Source organism: Barbus barbus, assembly GCF_936440315.1.
Source record: "Barbus barbus genome assembly, chromosome: 30".
NCBI lineage: Eukaryota > Metazoa > Chordata > Actinopteri > Cypriniformes > Cyprinidae > Barbus > Barbus barbus.
Genome location: NC_136758.1, coordinates 2,754,683 through 2,779,720, shown reverse-complemented (window position 1 = coordinate 2,779,720; position 25,038 = coordinate 2,754,683). Strand labels below are relative to the sequence as shown.

Genomic DNA, 25,038 nt, shown 5'->3' with positions numbered 1-25,038 from the left:
ATTTTTGTCCACTTTAACAGAAACACCATCCAGTTTACACCAACCCAGATTGAAGCCATTCGTGCAGGGATGCAACCGGGACTTACTATGGTAAGAAATCTCTTTATTACACCTAACACGGTTATTTATATATACAGTGATGGCCAAAATGATTAGAACACTAGTCTTTTCACCAGATAAACAATGGTTTTAGGTCAGTTATTTCTATCTTTTGCTGTAGTGTGTTGATAGGAAATATCAGTTTATCTTGGAGACGTTGCCACAGTTCTTCTGGATTTAGTCTGTCTCAGTTTCTTCATGTCATTCCAGACAGACTGATGATGATCTGATCAGATCTCTGTGTGGAGCACACAAATCTTACTGGATTATTACAATTAATGGCAAAATGAATGTTTATAAATGTAAACTGATATTTCCTACTGACACACTACAGAAAAATATATAAATAACTTAAATGACTTAAAACCATCTTTTAGCTGCTGAAAATATTAGTGTGTATTGTGTGTGTATATGTGTATATGTAATATATATTAGTGGGTGCAGGACACTTTAGTTTATGTAAGTGAGGATAGCAAAATAAAGTAAACTGTGATGCATTATACCCATATAATACCCAAAAGTATTATACCCAATAATTTTTCAGACACTTTGACTTGACCTTATTTTGCTTAAGCATTTTTTTTTTCTTTTTCTTTAATTGCGAATGTGACCTTTTCCATCACAGACTGAACAAAATGAAGCAATGATTAGTAATTGGTTGAGCTAAACTGGTATTATCTAATCGTGGACTTAAATTTAACAGCTGACAGCTATTGAAACAAATTCATTACATACCTTTCTATCAAAGTTATCTGACGTTATCAAGATCAATTTGTTCTGACACAGTTTAACTCCTGAGTTCTTGTCATATTTTATTACCATTTTCTAAACTAAAGCGAATAAACTGATAATGTGAGAAATGTTGAAGGTGTCTGAATAAATTCTGGTTTGACTATTTGCTTATTTTTCTATTTTTCCTGTTCTTTGCTTTGCCTCATGATTTATTTTCCTCCCAGCCAATAATGAGAAAGATATTCGTCTCTCACTGCAGTTACTGATTTTACTTTCAGTGCTTTAGCTGGTTTTCAGTCTGTAATGAAACTGTCTGTAAGTCTCTCCATGTTTATCTTGCTCTTTCTCTTTGCTGTAGGTTGTTGGTCCTCCCGGCACAGGAAAAACAGACGTGGCTGTTCAGATCATCTCCAACCTGTACCACAACTTCCCCGAGCAGAGGACGCTTATCGTCACACACTCGAATCAGGTACACACACACCATCGTTACGGAAGAAATGCTTCAGTTAGGATCACAAATCTGTCACTTGAACTGGTACATCATGACCATTAAACCAAGCTCAGCATCTGAGAGAAATTATAGGGACTAGGGCTGGGCGATATGGCCCAAGAAAAAAATCTGATTTACGATTTAAATAATTTTTTTCCCCCCTCTACTTAAAATCAATCTGCCGATGACAAAGAAATTGTTCAAAACAAGTTTTAGCTTCATTTTGTTTTGATTTTCTCTTCTGGGATTTGATCTGGATATCCCCTTTTGGGGTTAAAGTGCAATCAGAAACAAGCCAAAAAGACAAGATGGCAGACCCTGCCATAGTAAAAAGTGAAAATGTAACCTAAAATTAGGTGACCCTTTTAGATAAGTTTTCTTTAAACAAGTTTAACGAGCATACTTTGTACACATGCGCACTGAAGTTATTTAACAGTAATTAGTTTTTCCACATGGTGGCAACTATGGCAAGCAGTTTTGACTTTTATTCCTTCTCAGGATATGAATTCTTGATATCAACAATTGAATTGTCAGTAGTGACAATGTTCATTTCTGATATCAAGAATTAAATTGTTGATATCAGAAATACATTTTCAGGTATCAGAAATGAACATTGTCACTAGTGACAATAAAATTGTTGATATCAAGGATAGACATTTTTACTAGTAAGAATTGTATTTCTGAGATGTGGAATTTGAATTTTAACTAGTAAGAAATTAATTCTTAATATCAACAATTGATTTTGAATGGCAGCCTATGGTGATATTTAACTAGTGAAAATACAATTACAGATATCAACAATGTAATTCTTGATATCAAGAATTAGCATTTTAACTAGTAAAAATTGAATTGTTGATATCAAGAATTCATATCCTGAGAAGGAATAAGTCAAAACGGCTTGCCATAGGCGACACTGTTCTGGGCCGTTGTTTCACAGTTGAAAACAAAACTAAAGGGACGGACATCAAAATAGCTGAGACTGCAACAACAGACGCTCACATTGACAAGCGCTTTTGAGCGAGAGGATATGAGACAGCTCAGCTTTGATGTAAAAGAGTTTAAAAAAATTGTTGTTATCAGTCAGGACTTAACGGGGAAAAATAGAGCAGACACTGAACATGGCTGAAGCTTTCTAGAGCACGTGCGCCGACCGCCTGCGTTCGCGTACAAAAACGAGTAATGTTAGGCCTTTAACATCATGATGTCTATCTATCAGCCATCGGCGATGGGCGATGGCATCGTCTATGGGCCAAACCCTATATGGCAAACGCACAGGGGGAGGGCTGAGCTCAATTGGAACTACGGGAGCCCAGAGGGGAGCGTCGGCGGATGTTAGAGAAAACCGATTACGACGTAAACCACACATTCAAGTTAACCGATTAAAATCGATTTATCGCCCAGCCCTAATAGGGGCTTAAAAAAAAATGCATCACTGAAACCGTTCTTTACTGTATGTCTGTTTTTTTAATATATGTGTGTTTGTCTTGTTCAGGCTCTGAACCAGCTGTTTGAGAAGATTATGGCATTAGACATTGATGAGCGTCACCTTCTGCGTCTGGGACATGGAGAAGAAGAACTGGAGACTGAGAAAGATTTCAGCAGGTGCAGCTTTCTCTCTCTCACACACGGACACATTTAACAGCAGCACACAAGTTGCATGGGTCAAATTAGTTCTGATTTACTGTAGACTTATCACAAGCACTCATTTTTCCTTGGTGTTTTGAAATTAGGATTGCTATTAATTAGGGATGCACGATATTGGATTTTGCCGAAATCCAATATACCGATATTTTTCAACTCATTTTGGCCGATACCGATATATTTCTCTCCTGTGCGGAAACTATAAACAAATTATTTTTAATTTTGGTTAGTTTTTAACAAAACTGTATTTGTTAGAATTAAACAATTAAGTTATTTTATAATGACAGTACATTGAAAGCTTTGAAAATGATTATAAATCAACAATATATCAATTGCTGCATTTTTATTTTATTATTTTTAGAATGATGCAGTGATAAAATTGGTGGTTAAAATATTATTTTAAGATTTAAAGGGATAGTTCACCCAAAAATGAAAATTCTGTCATTAATTACTCACCCTCATGTTGTTTCAAACCCGCGAGACCATCTTCAGAACACAAATTAAGATATTTTTGATGGAATCTGAGAGCTCTCTGACCCTCCATAGACCGCAAGGGTCCTTACACGATTAAGGTCCAGAGACATAGCAAGGAGATCGGTAAAATAATCCATGTGACATCAGGGGTTCAACCGTAATTTTGCGAAGCTACGAGAAAAAAAAAAAAAAAAGACTTTATTCAAATTCGTCTCCTCCACGTCACCCTAGCGTCATTTTGGAGAATATCCGCTGGACGGAAACTGCGTATGCTCTACTGTGTTAACAGATTAAAACTAGAATGCCGTAGAAAACAAACATGAGTGATCCAACCAAAGGAGGTGACTTCAGACGTGCTGCTTTCTAGCGTTAATGTTTGAACATCAGATGTAGTTAATAAAAAATATGGTGTATTTGTTTGTGCTTGTTTCCACGTTACACCGCATTAATATTTGATACCATGTGCAGTACAGACTCTCATCCTCTTATATCCGCCAGTACCTGCATATAGAATTAATTTCTGTATGTACAAAAACACTTGACTCCTCAATTGAAAGTTTTCACTGCAGTCACACTAGGGTGATCTCTTTGGATCTTAGTATGTTTTATAATTTTGCTTGTAAGGGTGCGTTCACACCTGTAAAAAGAAAACAATACATTTGGTCCTGGTCTGCTTAGCTTTCACACTGGCATTTTTGACAGCGAACCTAAAGATACCGAACCTTAAGGCATAGGGATACGTTCGCAATCTGATTGGTCGGGTTGAATGGCGTATATTTCATGGTGGAACCCCAAACAATAGCGGTACATTCACACGGGGCATCCGCATCAACACAAGCATTGCCGAACTGAATTGTGGGTCCAATGCCTTGTCACTGGCATTGCTGGCGGCAGAAGTTGAAAACTTTTCAAGTCCAAGTCAAACCAAACATGACAAGTGTGAACACACCCTAAATATCCCCTTACATCCCTTTATAAAACACATTATTCAATAAGTTATTTTTTTGTGTGTGTTCCTAAATTGCTCCTCAAATTAGGCGCACATGTGTTTCTTGGGAAAAATGAAGCATCATAGCCCTGGTCTAGAGTTAGCAAACAGGTTTCTGTCCCGGACAGGATGGTCTTCTCTGAGACGTGGTAGTGTTGAGTATGAACTGTCCTCTCGTCTGTGTCAGGTATGGAAGAGTGAACTATGTTCTGTCTCGCCGTCTGGAGCTCCTGCGGGAGGTGGCGCGTCTGCAGGAGAGTCTAGATGTTCCCGGTGACGTCTCCTACACCTGTGAGACCGCTGGACACTTCTACCTCTACCAGGTACTCAACCACACGCACACGTCACTCCCCTCTGAACAGGATCTGCTTCATACTTCTGCTTTTCTTTGACTGTCATTTATGTACAAAGGTAGCTCAAACATCTGCTTTTAAATTGTTCCTTTAAAAAAAAAAACAATAAGAAAAAATATCCCATGTTATTTGAAGAAAAAAGATGGCATATGTTAGATAAACTATTACTTTACTAAGGTAGCATTGAAAGTAATGGTAAGTTGTGCAGTGACGTGACTTTACCGTCTGTTAAATTAATGATTATTTGATTTTACAATAGAGAGAATTCTTATTAAAAAAAAAATTAAATACCAGAAAATGGGATATTTAGCTGTGTTTAGCTGATGATTTGTTTCCTGCAAATAAAACAAAGAAATCTAATTATGATATGCATGAAAATCAGAAAGAGCCGTTTTGCCAAGTGTGCTTGCAGGAATTTGTAAACATACAAATACAACAAGACATCATAATAATAATAATAATAATAATATAATTAAAGATTATGAATAAATAGGAGTCGAAGATATTGCACCAACGAGTGGGAGTAGTGCACAAAGAGAGGCCTTGAGAGGCATTTGTTCATGAGGGAAGAAGCTGCTCCTGTGCCTGGATGCTCTAGTACCCAGTGATCTGAGCCACCAGCCAATAAATCCCATTTATCTGAGATGAATAGCATGAACTGGAATCTTAGTTCAACACCTCAACTACCAGGGTCTTGAAAACTCTGGATTAAAATAGTGATTTCTATACCTAGAAAAGTCACGCAAGATTCCTTTAAGATCTTAAAGGGTTAGTTCACCCAAAAATAACAATTCTGTCATTAATTACTCACCCTCATGTCGTTACAAACCCATGAGACCTTCGGTCCTCTTCGGAACACAAATTAAGATGTGTTTGATGAAATCTGAAAGCTCTCTGACCCTCCCATAGACAGCAATGCCACTGCAATGTTCCCAGGTCCAGAAACATAGCAAGGACATCGGTAAAACAGTCCATGTGACATCAGTGGCTCAGTCGTAATTTTACAAAGCTACGAGAATACATTTTGTGCGCAAAGAAAACAATAAAACACAATTTTTTCAACAATTCTCCCTGAGTTACCGTCTTCTGCCATGTTGGAGAGTACCCCAGAACGTAATCAGCGTTGTTTACCTTCAGCATGCACATGTTGTCTACTGAACTCTGATTACGTTGTTTACGTTCTGGGGTGGTACTTATATATGTTATACTGCTTTTTTGCATATGTTCTTATTTATAATAAAGATAAAATAAAAATAGCTGTTTTGTGATTATTAATATCGTAAGTAATATTTTATATATATATATATATTTCATTTGTACAACTTGTTAATTCGTTCCTATGACTTATTCATTTGTTGCCACTGTCCATGTTTCATTAATTTGATCCCTAGAAAACCCATGATTTAACTAAAATGAGGGAACAAATTGGTCATAGGAACGAATTCTTAATGCATGGCCACGAAATCTTTCATTTCCCCCCGCATGTTTACCACAGTAAGAGATGCGAAAACAGTGATTAAATGTGAACGGCAATAAAATAATCCTGTGAAATCAGAGGGTGAGAGAATAATAATATTATGGCTTCTTTTCCCAAGTAATCAAAGTCGTAGAAATTCGTGACCAACCGGCAAAACAGAACACAAATCTGCATATGGCTTTAAATGTATCAAACAGCATGAATGCAAAAGCATGGTTACGATGTAACATTTGCCTGCTAACCCATACATTGACGTGAATCTGAGCTGAGGTTCACACAGGTCTGATTTCATTTTTTTTGCTCTTATCTCTCGCTGCGGTTCGATCCGTCACGCTGTGGCCAGTAGATTCATATCAGCACCTCGGGGGATCTGTACGGACCATTAGCTCAGATCACAGATTACAGTCAAACATTAATTAAGTGTGGATTGTGACAAGGCTGTGTGTCCAGTGATGTGCTCTTAATGAGTTCTGCCAATGAAATCCCCAGGCGCTGATCCTGTCTGTCTGTCCCGGGTATTGTAGGTAATGTCACGCTGGGAGGAATACATGAGTAAAGTGAAGCCAAAACCCGTCCGAGAGGTGAAGGTGGAGGACGTGGCGTCACACTTCCCCTTCCATAAGTACTTCTCTAACGCTCCTCAGCCGGTGTTCAAAGGCCAGTCCTATCAGGAGGACATGGACATCGCTGAGGGATGCTACTGCCACATCCGCAAGATCTTCACCCAGCTGGAGGTAGGGTTGACATTGGGTTGTTAATAATGGTAATGATGGATTTTTGTCTTACTCTGTACATTTTATAAACACCAAATTCAAGGTCGGGGTCAACAACTTTTTTTGCATCATAATGATCAAAAGATTTGTTTCAAATAAATCCTGTTCTTTTGAACTTTCTATTCATCTGTGAATCCTGAAAACTAAAATGTTACAGTTTCCACAAAAATATTGGGCAGCATAGCTGTTGTCAACATTGATGATAATCAGAAATGTTTCTTGAGCAGCAAATGAATTATTTGAATATTACTATTTTTAAGGTGTTTGATCAAATAAATGCATACATACGTTATATATACAGTCCTCTCCATAAGTATTGGAACAGTAAAGACAAATTTGCTCTGTTGGCTGTGGAGTCAAGACATTTGCAAATATGATTAAAAGATGAATATGAGACAAAGTTACAGAATGTCACATTTTATTATTTGCCGTTTCAACACACAGATGTTTTACCAAATAAAAAGAACAGCACTTTTAGAGTTCATCCCACTCATTGATGTGAGCGCAAGTATTGGGACAGTTGAACATAAGGCAGATATAAAAGATTAAAAGCTATTATTTAGTTGCAGATCCCTTGCACACAATCACAGCAGTGAGTCTGTGACCCATAGACATCACCAGACTCTTGGTCTCATCCTTTGAAAGACTTTTCCAGCCTTTAATGCAGCCAATTCCAATTGTTGCTTGTTTTGGGGAGTTTCTGCCTTTACTCTCCTCACCAGCTGGTGACATTCATGTTCAATCAGATTTAAAGTCGTGATAACAGATTTAAATCACGGGAAGTCGTGGCCTAATGGTTAGAGAGATGGACTTGTAATCCAAAGGTTGTGGGTTCGAGTCTCGGGCCGGCAGGGATTGTAGGTGGGGGGAGTGAATGTCCAGCGCTCTCTCCACCCTCAATACCACGACTGAGGTGCCCTTGAGCAAGACACCAAACCCCCAACTGCTCCCCGGCACCGCAGCATAAATGGCTGCCCACTGCTCCGGGTGTGTGTTCACGGTGTGTGTGTTCACTGCTGTGTGTGTGTTCACTGCTGTGTGTGTGTGTGTTCACTGCTGTGTGTATGCACTTTGGATGGGTTAAATGCAGATACGAATTCCGAGTATGGGTCACCATACTTGGCCGTATGTCACTTCACTTCGCTTCACTAAATCTGGAGATTGATTTGGGCAATCTAAGACTTTCCATTTCTTTGCCCTTATAAACTCCTTGACTGAACTGGCAGGGTGTTTGGGGTCATTGTCCTGATGCAATATGAAGCACTTCCCCATTAATCTGGTGGCATTTTCTTGAATATTGGTAGGCAAGATGGTTTTGTACCCTTCCAAATTCATTCTGCTGCTGTCATCATACATTAAGTCATCAGTAAAGTTGAGAGGGCCTGTTCCAGAGACAGCCATGCATGCCCATGCCATGACACCACCTCCACCATGCTTTACAGATGAGACTGTGTGCTTGGGATCATTGCAGTTCCCTTTTTTTTCTCCACATATTTGCTTTCCCATCACTTAGATGAAGGTTCATCTTTGTCTCATCGGTCCATAAACACAGTTCCAAAACTCTTCTGGCTCACCTTTGTGCTTTTTTGCAAACTCTAATCTTGCCTTTCTATTTTTGGTGCTGGTCAGAGGTTTGCATCTTGCTGTGTAGCATCTGTAATTCTGAGTCAAAGTCTCCTGAGGACAGCAGCTTCTCAGAGCATCACCCCAGCTTTCTGGAAGTTATTGCTGATTTTACAGACACGTCTTTTAGGGTTCATTTTCACAGCTTTTATGATTTGTCTGTCATCGACTACTGTTGTTTTCTCAGCTGATCAGGTCGTTGTTGGTTTCCAAACTCTTGATTTCTCCATGTCCTTTGTTTTTGCTAGAGCTCTAATTGACTTCCTGTTTTCTTTTAGCATCCAAATTGCTTGCTTTTCTCTCAAAGTCAGCTCCCTCACCTTCATCCTGGTTTGTGTGTGTCATCATTGAATGCAAGATTCAGAATACAGAAGTAATGGATATAACTGATACGACACATTCCCTGCTTTTAATATCTGAAGAATTAATGCAACAGGACACAGCTGATCACTTAGAAAGACCTGTGAGGCAACTGCTCCAATACTTATGCTCACATCAGATAGAGGGATGAACTCTAAAAGTGCTGAACTTCTTAGCTGGTAAACCTCTGTGTTGAATCACCCAATAATAAAATGTGACATTCTGTAGTTTTGTCTCATATTCATCTTTTAATCATATTTGTAAATCCCTTGCCTCCACAGCCAACAGAGCAAATTTGTCTTTACTGTTCCAATACTTTTGGAGGGCACTGTATACATTAATATGTATGACCATGTGTATTTGGCCTGTTATGGGTATATTTTTTTAATACAATTGCTCAAATGAACACAGTCAGACCTTTTATTGCCAGCATAAAGTCTTGTCCACTATGCAGTTTGTTCTTGTAAAAATAAGTCTGCTTAGAAAAAGAAAAGCACAGCAACAAAACTTTTTTTTTTTAAGGTTCAGGTCAGGTTTGTCTGAAATGGATAAGATGTAGCCTAAATAGTACAGTATAAAAAACTATTTGGGGAAAATTGTATATAAAAAATATATAGTTGCAAGCAGCAGTTACTGGGCAAGTACAGTGCAGCAGGTCGAGTAGATTTAATACACTGCATCATCAGTGATCATTTTACCAAAAAAAAATTCATAAAATTGCTCATTACTTTTTACTAATAGGTTTCTCGGTCACAAAACTGCTATCGTTTTGTCAGTGAATTGTTTCATGCCAATGAGCGTGGTCTTTTTTTTTTCTTTTTTTTTTTTTCATCAGTTCCCATCAGATTTGTTGACAAACAATTGGTTATATCAATACTTTGTAAAACTTCAGTCAATTCTGCAATTCTGTAATATGTCTTTTAATAATATAATCTGAAGATAATTACCCCAAATTTGGTGAAAATGCAATAAATTAATAAAATGTGTTGGTGAAAATTCGATAATGTAGGAGGAGTTTGAAAGTCTGCTTTTGGTGAAATTCTGAATGGCATACAGGCACTGTGGCACATTGGGTGATTGAGCAGTAAAAAGGAGGAGACCAGGCTCATGAAAATAGGCTACATTTATCATAATTGGTGCTTCAAAAACTTCAGACCTTTCAGATAAGCCATGGTGCCTCTAGTTTCATCATAATACACCAATGCATTTGTAAAATACATTTCAAAATGCCCAACATGGCTGATAGTAAATTGACATGGCTGATAGTTTGCACTAGAGGTCGACCAATTGAGGGGGTTTGCCGATTAATCGGCACCGATAGTTGATTGCTGGAACTATCTGTAAAAATCCATGCCGATAGATTTCAGGGATGCATCTGTTGCTGGAGAAGCTGAGAAGAGTCAAGAGTCTACTGTACGAGAGCGGCCTTTAGAGGCGGAAATCACTGACACCTTGTGTTGTTTGTTTTGACACGTGAGGCTGCGCTGCATAGAGCGGAAAACTTCAGACGCGGATTTAAATGCAGCCAACAGAAAATCCTGCCATGCCACAGAGCGCTATTCACATAGTTTTCCATTAAATTATATATTATATTTGTCCCAAATCATTGTTAATATACATAATGACTTCACCCTAGGCTGTAAAATTGTGTATTGTGCATTTTTAAATCGGTTAATTAATCGGTTGATTAATCTGTATCGGCCAGTGTGGTCCAGCCTAGCTATCGTTATCGGTAAAGTCCACTATCGGTCGACCTCTAGTTTGAGCGTGTGTGCTCTGATCAGAGCTTGTTATAAGTCTGTTTATCCATGAAGAGAAACCCATCAATAATAATCTCCCTCCTCTCTTTTTAAAGCCCATTATTCTGGCATGCCCCTTTCTTTGATGCTGATTTCTCATCCTTTCATCCTTTGTGTTCATCTGCTGACAACAAAGACACGCTCCTGTAATAAAGTTGTGCGTCAGAGCTGCTGTGTGTGTGTGTGTGTTTATCTGGCTGTGTTTGGGTCTGTCTGCTGGGGCATCGCTGTCTCTCAAGCGTCACTGCTGAAGACTCAGGGTTAAAAAGTGGCCTCATCAATATTGAATGCTTTGATGGGATTAATATTAATGCAGAAGGGCATCAAATATTCATTTCCCAGTGGATGCGGTCCTGAAAATATCCAGTTGGGTTAACCTCTCTTCACTGCACCGATTGAACAGAAACAGATACTCAATATCTGTGTGTGCCGCCCATGCTGAGAGGAAACCAGAGATGCTGACAAATGACAGGAAGTAGAAAGAAACACGATCTAGACGTTTAAACACAACCCTCACCTTGTGAAATTCATAGTCATTTAAAATATTGTAGTGACTCCGACATTGAACCTACATAAGGCCTATAAGACCTACTGTGTCATATTTGCTGTGCAGATTTCTACTAAATAAAGCCAAAAAAGACGCATAATTGGAGATATAGGGTGATGATGACTGATATTTATCATTTTATATGTATCACATAAATATCACATTGATTTGCATTACAAGCTTCACAATTTCATCTTACTGTTTGGTCATATAAAATAATTTCACCAATGGCATGTTATTGCTCAATATGGACTGAGATTAAAAGTGAGTTGTTTGTTTTTTGTTTTGTTGCTAAAATCTGTTTTCTTGCTGCTAAAAATGATCATTCTGCAGGGGAAAGTGTCAGAAACACTCAATATGTCAGCTGTATGAATGGATGTTTTACCCTTCACATTTATTGGAGTCATTGCCTGCAGTTTTTACTCCAGACCGTGACTGGTATATACAGGTGTTTTTTTGGGTGGGTTTTTTCTTTTTTTTTTATGATTTGAGTTAAGAGGAGCTGCGTTTATGGTGTTTGGTTTTACCAGTGTTAATGTGGTTTTAGCAGTGAGGTGATAATAAACACATCTTCTCTTCTGCAGGAGTTCAGGGCGTTTGAGCTGTTGCGCAGCGGACTGGACCGATCCAAATACCTGCTGGTGAAAGAGGCCAAGATCATCGCCATGACCTGCACACACGCCGCCCTCAAACGCCACGACCTGGTGGAGCTGGGCTTCAAGGTATCAGTGTCATAGAGGATGTCAGCACTTTCCCATTTATGATAATTTGATATTTTTTCCAAGTTTTTTTTTTTTTTTGCTTTACTACTATTATGAAATATGTGAAGAAATAGGTGTCCAAAGCTTTGATGTAGTGCACATAACAAATGAGAATCAGTGTTTTTAACTGGTTGTTTAAAATGGTCTGAATGAACTGATTCACTGAAATGAATCTTTTAGTCTACACTTAACATCAATGTTCGCTGCCTCAATATTCACATACCTGATCTTTCTCTAGTATGATAATATCCTGATGGAGGAGGCAGCTCAAATTCTGGAGATTGAGACCTTCATCCCACTGCTGCTACAGGTACAACCCTCTTTCTCCTAAAATCTTGTTTGGATATATTATATGACATTTTTCAGGGGAAACTTTATTTCAGTCAAACAGCCATTATTGCATTATTGCCATTATTATTAAATGCAAGCTAATATATAATAAAAATCGTTAAACATTAATCAAGACATGTTTTATACAATTTCACATCCCTGCAAAATAAAATTAGATTTTCAAAAAAAAATTATTTTATAAATTCAAAAGTATAATTAACCTCTCCATCACATAGTTTTTATATACAACCCCAATTCCAGAGAAGTTGGGACATTTTGTAACATGCAATAAAATCAAGAATCTGTGATTTGTTAATTCTCTAACTTTTATTTAATTGACAAAAGTTTTCATTGACCAATGTAAATGTATTTTGTAAATATGAACAGATTTTGGCAAAATAAAAGTGAAAAGGTTATAGAATATCCTTGTTAAACTGTTTTGAAACAATTGGTCAAGGTATCATGTTTGGGTATAAAGGAGCATCTTAGTCTTTGCAAGCTATGCTGGATCATGGCTCATCACTTTGTGCTACATTTCATGAGAGAAGTGTCATACAAATCAAAAATCACGTTTCACAATGCAAAACTGCAAAGAATTTAGGTCTTTCACCAAGTACCATACATACTTGTGAAAAGATTCAGAGAAATCACAGTACATGTAGGTCAAGGCAGGAAACCTCAGTTTGAATGTGCTTGACTTTTGAGCCCTCAGATGGCATTGCATAAGAAACCGTCATGTTAAATATAGCCACATGGGCTCAGGAGTACTTCAGAAAACCACTGTCATTTACCAGTCTGCTTCTGCATCAAGAAATGCAACTTGAATATCTGTTACTTTAAGAGAAAGCTACACATCAATTCTATGCAGCGATGCTGCTGGGTTCTCTGGACCAGAGCTCATCTCAGATAGTCAAGAAGACAGTGAAAATGTGTGCTGTACTCAGATGAGTCCACATTTCAACTTGTTTCCGGGAAAATGGATTTCGCCTCTTGGGACACGCCTCTGTCCCAACGTTTTTGGAGTGCGTTGCAGCCATCAAAATTTGTTCATATTTACAAAATACATTTACGTTGGTCAATGAAAACTTTGTAAATCTTTTCTTTGTACTTTTGTCAATTAAAAGTTAGAGAATGAACAAATCACAGATTCTTGATTTTATTGCATTTTACAAAATGTCCCAACTTCTCTGGAATTGGGGTAGTAATTATATAAAATATATTAAATTTATAATTTGATATAATTATAAAAGAATGAAGATTATTATGTATAGATGTGTCAGCTTTAATACACTTGTCAGAATAACAAAAACAGTCAAATGTCCAAGGTTTTGTTTTAATGACAAAAAGTGTTCAAAATGTATCACTTACAGTCAACAAAGCTGGCAATCACGATTAGGCATGGAATGTCTTCAGAATCATTCATACATGTGAACATGGGCCTTAAAATTAAACGCACAGTTGCAATCTGTCTCAGATGAATGTCCCATCTTGTCCTTGTGGCAGTTTTTCTGGTAATAAAAGGGACTTGTTCTCTGGATGCAGGACATCACATTACAAATGGATGTCAAAAGCAAAAATGCTACAAAATGCACATCACATTTAGTGAGAAAGTGTGACATGCTTGAACCAAAATTAGTAAGAATCAAGTGTTGGATTTCATTCAGCAAATGTGATGCATGGCGTTGTAACGTAACCTTACTGACTCAAATGTTTCTGTCTGTGTTGCACAGAATCCAGAGGACGGCTACAGTCGACTCAAACGCTGGATTATGATTGGTGATCATCATCAGTTGCCTCCTGTCATTAAGAACATGGCCTTTCAGAAATATTCAAACATGGAGCAGTCACTTTTTACTCGCTTTGTGCGTCTGGGTGTCCCTACTGTTGACCTGGACGCCCAGGGCAGAGCACGGGCCAGGTCAGTCCATTTGTCAGACTGGAAATATGCTAATACATACCCCTGTGATGTCATTATTGGTTTGTTTAGTGTGAAAGCTGCCTCAAAAGAATCATATAGGCTTGCTTGCATTAGATGAGTTTGTTTCTTCATCAAATTTGGAGAAATGTCTCATTGCATCACTGTCTCATCAATGCATCCTCTGCAGTGAATGGGTGCCGTCAGAATGAGTCCAAACAGCTGATAAAAACATCACAATACATTTTTTTTTATAATAATGCCAAAAGTAGTGTAGTGTAAGTATAAAAAGAAAAGCTCATTCAAGATTTTGCATGCTTTAATAGTATATAAGCATTCTAATAATCAGAAAAATGCAAAGGAAAAAAATACACACATTTTGTGTAAAATAAAATAAGATGCTTTAAAAAGTTGTTTAGTTAGGTGGCTCTCTAGGTTTCAGAGCTGTTCTGTCCTCAGATACACTTTTTGATGTGAAGTGTCCTATTTTGACTCTGTGTTTGTGTGGCAGTCTGTGTAACCTGTATAACTGGCGCTATAAGCAGCTGGGGAACCTCCCTCATGTTCAGCTCCAGCCCGAGTTCCAGGCGCCGAACCCTGGATTCACCTACGACTTCCAGCTCGTTAACGTGGAGGACTTCAACGGCGTGGGTGAATCAGAACCCAACCCATACTTTTATCAGGTGAGCTCAGTTATATGACATATGCATCGCAAGCGTTTCTTTCTTCCCTGAATCATCATAAGCAAGTGTCATTTCCAAAACACCTCAGAAATCGTCATTCATTATGTGGCGGAAATTACGTTTGATACATTTTTGGAAGAAATGGCAGAATCTTTTGTCTTGCAAAGACTAATTTCATAGCTAGCATTTTATTTATCTTAAATGCAATATAAATTTCACTTTTTTATCATTTGGAAATGACACAATGACAAAAGTTATGTTCAGTTAAATAATATTTGCTTTTATGTAAGAATAACTCATGAAATGTCATGAAAACAAGTTTTATTACAGTAAACGTTTAAATCTGTATATTTTAACAACTAAGTGTGGAAACAATTATATAATTAAAAGTTGATTTGGAAAAAAAACTCTTTTGTGCTATTTAAATTTATATAAAACCCAGTTGTTATTTGTGACCCTGGACCAAAAAAGCAGTCTTAAGTCGCTGGGGTATATTTATAGCAATAGCCAAAAACACATTGTATGGGTCAAAATTAGCGATTTTTCTTTAATGCCAAAAATCATGAAGAGATTTTGTAAATTTCCTACCATAAATATATCAAAACTTCATTTTTGATTAGTAATATGCATGGCTAAGAACGTCATTTGGACAACTTTAAAGGAGATTTTCTCAATATTTAGATTTTTTTGCACTCTCAGATTCCAGATTTTCAAATAGTTGTATCTCAGACAAATATTGTCCTCTCATAACAAACAATACATCAATGGACATATTATTTATTCAGCTTTCAGGTGATGTATACATCTCAATTTTCAGAAAAATTGACACTTATGACTGGTTTTGTGGTTTGAGTTTATTAAACGGATAGTTCCAGTCCTTGATTCTGATTGGTTGAGCCGCGTTCGAAGCCGTTGTCAATTACACTACAAACCTACACCTTTGTTTACTTTGTGTGTTGCTTGGGAACCACTTTGTTCCAACCATAGGTTCCAACCACAACTGAAAAAACTAAGATTGAATTGAAGGCATGTAAAAATGTTCAATATGATCCTCATATACCAAAAAAAGTAACATCCTCTTATGTTAAGTTGAGGAAAGACGATCATGACGTGGATTTTTGAGAGTCCTGGCAGGTTTGTGTTGAAGCTCCTGAAACTCGGCATTGTTCATAAGTGATGAGCGTACGGCATTCAGTGTGTAAGTCACATGAGCCCCGCTACTGTTTACTGGGGTCCTGGAGGGAATTGTCCTCATTACAGTATCCATGCCAACACACACACACACACACACACACACACGGCTCTAATGGTCCGTATGAATTGGCCTCTCACAGAGCAATAGGAAGGACATTGTTTGCGTAGTCAGTGCTTGCAGCCGCTGAAGAAATGTCTCTTATTAGTAGGTTTGTACCCTTATTAGTGTCCTACTGGAGCTGTTGCCATGTCAGCAGTGCCATGTTAGATAAAGTTCAGAGCTGTTCCACCTACAAATTCAACCCACAGGTTTTGCCTTTTTTTTTTTGATAGTCAAATTAGGTCAAGAGAAGGGTTAAATTTAGTTTCACTTATGGTATTGCATAATGATTAAAATGTTTTAGTCAAATTAGAAAGCAGTTAGAAATTAGACTTGCATGTTCCTGTTTGGCTTTTCCAGTTTTATTATTCCTGTACTCAAATGCAGTGCTTTTTGACCTTGCAATTTTTCTAAACTAAGTAACTGTTTTATTGCAATTGTAGGAGTTTTTTTTAAATAAAGAGCTAAATCTTACATTAGGACATCAACTTCACTTATTTTCCGTTAAGTGTGATATTGTGATAAAGGAAAGCTAATATGTAATCTAATACTAATTTAAATAGTTCAATGGCAGCAATGAACTATTTAATGCACATGATTTGTTAAGCTTTGTATAGTGTTTTTTTAAGGTTTTTAAACAAAAAAGTTAAGTATTTGTTCATTATTACATTATAAACCTGTTCAGAATTCACATCTGAACATTTATTAGAGCAATACTAAACGTACATATGCTGAACGCGCATGGTTTCAGGTGCTAATTCAAATACAGCTGTTTATGTAAATGTCCTTATTACATTCTCTTTATACTGCAGTTAAATCAAAACATCAGCTGGTAGTTGCAATATTGATGTGCTGTCCTGTAAAAGTGCATGGGATTCCTGAAGCAGCTTACTCTGATAATCAATAACGTTAACTAAGATCAGTCAGTCTAGTCTGTTTAATGATCTTTCGTTCTTTACTTGCTTTCTGTTTTGATTTCTCTTGAGCTCTAAACAAAAACACACGGTTTGATTTTTGTAATGTAAAAATTGTCAGCAGTGACATTATGAACTGTCTGGTGAGAGATGCTGTATGTGTGTGTTTGCAGAATCTGGCGGAGGCCGAGTATGCGGTGGCGCTGTACATGTACATGCGTCTGCTGGGATATCCTGCTGAACGCATCAGCATACTGACCACCTACAACGGCCAGAAACACCTGATACGAGACGTCATCAACCAGAGATGTGCCGGCAACTCCTTCTTCCAACAGCCCAATAAAGTAAGAGCTGATACGATGATTTCAAGCTTTATCTTCAGAAGCGAGTGTTTAACCCTCAGACCCTCGATGCTGATGTGTGTCCCTGTGCATGGCCGAGTGAACTGCATTAATGTGTGTGAACACCTTGTCCTGTGCTATAAATTATTTTATTTTTTTCTTCTGCCCAGCGTTCACTGTTTTGCCTCTTTTGCAGCAGTGGACAGGTTTGCTGGAGCTTGTTGTTAAGGATGATTGGCAGACGGACTCACTAAAGCGTGTAAAGGTCCTACTGGCTGCTAACTGACAGTAGAGTCCTGCTACTGTCTGTCAGAATTGTACAACAGTGCAAATTGATCCCGCGGTGGCTTCTGTCAGCCATTTCATTAGAGTCATGACTGAGTACAATCCAAATAAATAGACAACTGCCATTTGCACAGACATTTAGTTTATGAGCGTTTAAGACTGCAGAACAACGATCTCATTGCCTCTAGGAGACGTGCTGAAGACAATTCTCTATGGTTCACTGGAAGAGACTGAATTTAAAGGAGGTATTATTTACTTTGTGGAACAAAAATGAGAAATTTAAGAGTGCCGAGCTGCTCTTCATACACTGGAAGTTAACGGGGCCATAACATTTGTCCATGATCAATTTCAGTCTTCTGAGGTCATATGATTCATTTTTTGAGCCTGATATCGTAGGTCTCCTAACATCTTATGTTTTCAATTGATACAAAAGAAAAATCACGAGTTTGTAGTGACCAGTGGTATTTTAACGTGAGTACATTTGTCAAGTACAGTATCTTACAAAAGTGAGTACACCCCTCATATTTCGGCAATCATTTTAGAATATCTTTTCAAGGGACAATACTATAAAAATGAAACTTGGATATATTTTAGAGTAGTCAATGTGCAACTTGTATAGCAGTAAAGATTTACTGTCCTCTGAAAATAACTCGACATACAGCCATTGTTGTCAAAAAAACTGGCAACAAAAGTGAGTGCACCCTAAGTGATAACATTGTTTAATCATGCAAAGCCACGTCCTATTCATCATGTTCATGTTTTTGTCTGCTTGACAGGACCATAAAAATTTGTGTATCTTGTTTTAGAGCAGTTAAAATTTGGTGCTTTGAGTACAATTCTCTCATATTGACCACTGGATGTTCAACATGGCACCTCATGGCAAAGAACTCTCTGAGGATTTGAGAATTAGAATTATTGGCCTAGGCTATAAGAAGATCAGTAACAGCCTGAAACTGAGTTACAGTACAGTGGCCAGAGTCATACAGAGGTTTTCCAAGACGGGTTTCACTCGGAACAGGCCTCGCAAGGGTCGATCAAAGAAGTTGAGCCCTTGTGCTGTGCTTCAGATGCAGAAGCTGGCTTCAAATAACAGACGCATGAGTGCTGCCAGCATTGCAAGAGGTTGCAGAAGTGGAAGATGCCAGCAGCAACCTGTGCAGCTCTGGTGAACTCCATGCCCAGGAGGATTAAGGCAGTGCTAGATAACAATAGTGCCCCTACAAAATATTGACATTTTGGACACAGTTTTGACATGTTCACTTAGGGTGTACTCATTTTTGTTGCCAGTTATTTGGACAATAATGGCTATATGTTGAGTTATATTTAGAGGATAGTAAATTTGTTCTTCTATACAAGCTGCACACTGACTACTCTAAGTTTCATTTGTGTGGTCCTGTCCCTTGAGAAGATATCCTAAAAATTTTTATATATTTTTGTGTACTCACTTTTGTGAGATGCTGTATCTGTACTTTATCAGTGTTTTTATTCTGGTAAACTTTTACTTTTGACTACACAGCATTTCATAAAACCATATCGTGAAGAAATCGACACCAGCTCTGAGAAGTGTTAGTGATACGGAAATCGTTTCTTTTCAGTAAACCTGTTGAATCGGTTCGCAGATTGCACCGAATGATTCATTTGTGAATTAGACCGTTTCGATTGCAGCTGTTCTCGAGTCAACAGCTCACTGATTCAATCTGATCAGAGTGAGTTCATTGAATCGTTCATGACCGACTCGAAATGAACCAAGACCTGATGGCGTGAAAAGTTAATAGTGCAGAGTTAAGTATTAATTATTGTAAATGAAAATCGTATTTAGGTCTTGACTGTCAGTTATTTGTGAACTTAACCTGCTGTAAAAACGGCAGATCAATACATATCCAATGTCTTCAATATCTTTATTCACTAAGCATAACTAAAGTAAGAGTAAGAAGAGAAAAATCCCTCAATGGACTTGGACTCTTAAAATACTTTTGTATGCTTAACATACATTTGTTTTAATTAATTTAATAAATACTCCTAATTTAATAAAAATGCACAAATAAATGTGATATTCTAAGTCTGCTTTTTTCCACCCCTTCGTTGATCAGTACTTTTTACATTTAATACTTAAGTAAAGATTTTAAATAAAGTGCTTTCATTTTACTTGTTCAATACTAAAATGTACTGGGGCAGAATTGTATTAGGTTATTTGTACATTTATTTGATTTGTCTGCTTTGTGCACCACTAGTAATGACAAATGAGGGCGAGTTGAATTTCATACAATGTTTTTTATACGATGGAAGTTTTTGGTTACCAGCATTCTTCAAATGATCTTCCTTTGTGTTCAAAAGAAGAATGAAAATCATACAGGTTTGAAGCAACATGAGGTTGAGTAAATGATGACGATTGTAATTTTTGGCTGAACTTTAAGATATGAAAGGTATTTCAGTGTCAGTCTCTTCTAAAGAACGCAGCTGATTAATTGTAATAGCGTAGTGTGTAAAGCCTGTATCAGACTCGTTTTCCTTTGCAGGGTTAAACTGGTTGCTCTGCTGAAGATGAGTTAGGCTCAGTCCCTTGTTAGCATTTAACATTTCTTCATTACAGAAATGGGCCAGTCTCGCTTGAGTATGCAGGTCATGTATTGAGCAGAGCACGTGTCCGCACTCCTCGAGACTCGCTGATGAATTTCACATCGGACACCATCTGCTGAGAGGCAGAGATCCAGCCACCGAGACCGAGGAAGAGCAGAATGATAATGAGACACCAGCCTGTGTTAACACGCGGCCACAGGAAATCAAACGCTAGGCTGTCTCTACGTTCTGCTGTAATGTCATGAGCAGATCCAGACGGACTGCTGGGCTGGTTTTGGGGAGAATTCTGTGGAGTCGCTTTGAACATAGTCATACAGTTGTGGTCAGAATTATTGAAACCCTTGGTAAATATGATCAAAGAAGACTGTGAAAATTAACCTGCTTTGTTAATCCTTTTGATCTTTTATTTAAAAAATTCACAAAAAGCTAACCTTTCATTGGATAATAAGAATTTAAAATGGGGGGAAATATCATTATGAAATAAATGTTTTTCTCTGATACACATTGGTCACAATTAACGACACCTTTTTATTCAATACTTTTTGAAACCTCCATTTGTCAGTTTAACAGCTCTAAATCTTCTCCTATAATGCCTGATGAGGTTAGAGAACACCTGACAAGAGATCAGAGACCATTCCTTCATCCAGAATCACTCCAGATCCTTCAGATTCACAGCTCCATCTTCAGTTCACCTCACTCATTATCTACAGGGTTCAGGTCAGAGGACTGGAATGGCCAGCAGAAGCTTGGTTTTGTGCTCAGTGACCCATTTTTGTGTTGTTTTTGAGGTTTGTGTTTGGAATATTGTACGGTTGGAAGATCCAAACATGGCCCATTATAAGATTTCTAACAGAGTCAGACACTTATTGATTTTTTATCTGTTGGTATTTGATAGAATCCATGATGCCATGTGTCTGAACAAGATGTCCAGGACCTCCAGCAGAAATATAGGCCCACAACATCACAAATACAGCAATATATTTCATTGTACACATGGGGTACTTTTTATCCCTGTGTTCACCAAACCCATCTTGAGTGTTTGCTGCTAAAAAGCTCATTTTTTAGTTTCATCTGACCATAGAAGCCAGTCCCATTTGAAGTGCCAGTCCTGTCTGATAACTGAATATGCTGGAGATTGTTTTTGGATGAGCTAGGAGAATTTTTCTTGAAATCCTCCCAAACAACATGTGGTGATGTAGGGGCTGTTTGACAATTTTTTTTTAAGGTTTTCTGACCCCGAGACTCAACTATTTTCTGCAATTCTCCAGCTGTGATCCTTGAAGAGTCTTTAGCCACTCAAACGCTCCTTCTCACCGTGCATTAGGACGATATAGACACACGTCCTCTTCCAGGCAGTTTCGTAACATTTTATGTTGATTGGAAATTCTTAATTATTACCCTGATGTTGGAAATGGGGATTTTCACTGCTCTAGCTCTTTTCTTAAAGCCACTTCACTAATTTGTGAAGCTCAATTATCTTTTGCTGCACATCAGAAATATATTCTTTGTTTTTTCTCATTGTGATGGATGATTAAGGGAATTTGGGCTTTGTTTTCCCTCCTATTCATATTTCTGTGAAACAGGAAGCCATGGCTGGATAATTTCATGTTCATAATCACCCTGGAGTGCTCAAAATTGTGAATATGAATGGGAGTATACTTCAGAGATATTTTACTCTTAAGAATTTCTAGGGGTGCAATAATTGTGTCCAACGTGTGTTTGAGAAAAACATTTATTTCATAATGAGATTTCCCCCCATTTTAAATTCTTATTATCCAATGAAAGGTTAGCTTTTTGTGAATTTTTTAAATAAAAGATCAAAAGGATTAACAAAGCAGGTTAATTTTCACAGTCTTCTTTGATCATATTTACCAAGGGTTTCAATAATTCTGACCACAACTGTATGTGCTGAAACAGTCAGGAATACTGTGCTTTACAACTGCTTTCTGTGCTGCACAAAATCAGGCTTTGTGTTCAGTTTTAACCAAATGCACAGTGTAGGTCTGACACATTTCAACATGTTTTCAGTGCTTGACAAGCCAATACTTCAGTGACTAGCAGATGTTGCTGTTAATTGGTTCCAACTAGTTAAGCAAATGTTTTTTTTTTTTTTGCAAGCTTATTATCTGTATAACCGTGTATGTTTCCCTTCAGTAATTTTGGACAAACATTGCATTTACTTTTTACATTGCGTCTAATTTTACATTCCGGTGGAATGGCCTCCCAAATCAATCCGAGTCCTTACCCATCTTCAAGAATCGGCTAAAAACACATCTCTTCCATCTTTATTTGACCCTCTATCTCTAGCACTCTCTATTCTAATTCTGTTCTAACTACGTGTTTTCCGTTTATTTAATATAAAAAAAACCTTGCTAGGTGTACTGCGTTAGGCTAAACAAGACTTGTTACAGCACTTAGGCTACGTGTTTTTCTATTGTCCTCATTTGTAAGTCTCTTTGGATAAAAGTGTCTGATAAATGACTAAATCTAAATGCAAATGTACTTTATAATGCTAGGCCTCTGAATAAAGACAGCAGCTCACTTGTCATTCCTGGTCATGATATAATCTAAATATTGAACAATATTACACCATTTAGCATTAGTCTTGTGTTTGTTTTAAATAATGTGTCGAATCAAATGGAGAAAATCAAATATTAACTTCCTTCCATCTTGACATTTTTGCTGTCACAGATTTCCAAGTAGAAAAGTGTGTGTTCGTGTAGGACGTCGTCCACAGATCCAGTTTCAGCTGAAGAGGCCCAAAAGCGCTGTGTGATTAAAAGGAAGATTTTATGAAGATACAAGTGAATATATGAAATGTAGCCCATGAAAGAACTTATGGTTGAAATGTTGCTGAGTTTGAGTGATTTTTCTCGTCATGGGGTTGATGATATTTGATGATTTAGTCAGTCAGAGAGTTTGAGTTTCTGAGCTAAAGGAAGAGTCCTGTTGACTTGATCACACTCTGAGATGCACACATGATCTCTCCTTTGACACTCAGATGGGAATGAGAGTTTCGTTCATCATGCCTTCAACAAGATGAGGTGACAGTCCATAACTTCAGAAGTCTACATCTGAGCAGACAGTAGTGTCCAAATCTAACTAACACTAAACCAATGCAGAGAATGCTCTTCAGTTCAAATAAACCCTCATTAAACTGGAAAGAGCCACGGAGTTGCTTATATAACAGACTGCCCTTTGTCTTGTAGGTGACCACAGTGGACAGGTTCCAGGGTCAACAGAACGATTACATCATCCTCTCGCTGGTCCGCACCAGAGCCGTAGGACATTTGAGGTGAGTGCTTCCTGTGGCTGTTTAATTATTATTCAAATATGTAGTTTAAAGTAAGAAAAATAACTTTAAAATGGCAAATGTGGCTTATTTAAAACCATCTAATTCTGGTTTCAAAAATGTGGTTAAATGTAGCAAAATCAATGTTATTTTGCTATCATTCAGATACTTTTTTTTAAGAATTTGTATTTAGATTTTTTATTATTTTTAGTTTAAGGTTTAATAATTGTTTTTGTTGTTTTTAAATATGCCCATATTAATTTTTATTGTAAGTTAAACTAAATGAGATTGAGATGCGTTGCTTTGGAAACTATCTGAAATTAAATTTGTAATATTTTATTTCAGGTTAAGTTATGAAACTGTTTTATAACCATGTTTTATAACCTTAATAACCATGAACAAAACAAGTCACGTTTTAAATTGACTAAGGCATATTTAAAGCTATTGTTTAAAATATTAGCTACACATAACAATTAAATAGTTCATTAATTAATCATGTCTAAATTGTTACCTTTTTTTAAATATAAATATTAATTGAAATAAAATAAAATGTTAAATTTATATTTTTTTATTTCAGCTAGTTAAAATTTCTCATTTTCGTTTAAAGTTCAAGGACTGCAGTATCTAAAACTGCAATTAACAAATAAAATTAATTTGATATTGATGTTAAAACAAAAATGATAAAAACAAAATGACTCAACCTTTAAAACTGAAGTGTAAACAAAATGTCAAATTAAATTCAAAATATTAACAAAAACTACAATAGTATGTTAAAATAACACTGATCCACTGATCTGATTGTGAACAATGTTCTAGGAAGTAACTGATGTTTTCTGTCTCCCTCCTTCCTCTTTAATCAGAGACGTGCGGCGTCTGGTTGTGGCTATGTCTCGTGCGAGGCTCGGCCTCTACATATTTGCTCGAGTGTCTCTTTTCCAGAACTGCTATGAGCTGACGCCAGCCTTTAGCCAGCTGACCGCCCGACCTCTGCAGCTGCACATCCGGCCCCAGGAATACTATCGCTCTGTGAGTACAGCCGGCACGCCACTTCTCAAGATGGCTCGCCTCGTGTCTGGGCTCTCGGCTTGCTGGACAAATTGGGATTTTTGCAATAGTTTCAAAAATCAATCAGTTGCAGTAGAGTATTAGTGCCTCGCAGAGAAAAAAAAAAAAAAAACATTAATAAGTTATAGGTGAATTGTGCTGTTTCTGCACTGCTGGTGTCACCTAGCTGAACTGCAAAAATAAAGCATATTTTCTAACAGCTTTTGCAAACACCCTTACACTCAC

The 25,038-nt window shown here is 37.4% G+C and overlaps 1 protein-coding gene across 1 annotated transcript in view; it reads left to right on the top strand.

The window, feature by feature from the left end:
• Positions 1-25,038, top strand: part of aqr (aquarius intron-binding spliceosomal factor) — a 65,704-nt gene that overhangs the window by 34,779 nt on the left and 5,887 nt on the right. The window contains exons 22-33 of the mRNA XM_079386589.1: positions 21-90; positions 1,190-1,300; positions 2,814-2,923; positions 4,612-4,747; positions 6,779-6,988; positions 11,941-12,078; positions 12,356-12,427; positions 14,178-14,365; positions 14,874-15,045; positions 17,427-17,597; positions 23,666-23,751; positions 24,609-24,774. Of these exons, the coding sequence (XP_079242715.1) occupies positions 21-90; positions 1,190-1,300; positions 2,814-2,923; positions 4,612-4,747; positions 6,779-6,988; positions 11,941-12,078; positions 12,356-12,427; positions 14,178-14,365; positions 14,874-15,045; positions 17,427-17,597; positions 23,666-23,751; positions 24,609-24,774 (1,630 nt within the window). The remainder of the gene's footprint in view (positions 1-20; positions 91-1,189; positions 1,301-2,813; positions 2,924-4,611; positions 4,748-6,778; positions 6,989-11,940; positions 12,079-12,355; positions 12,428-14,177; positions 14,366-14,873; positions 15,046-17,426; positions 17,598-23,665; positions 23,752-24,608; positions 24,775-25,038) is intronic.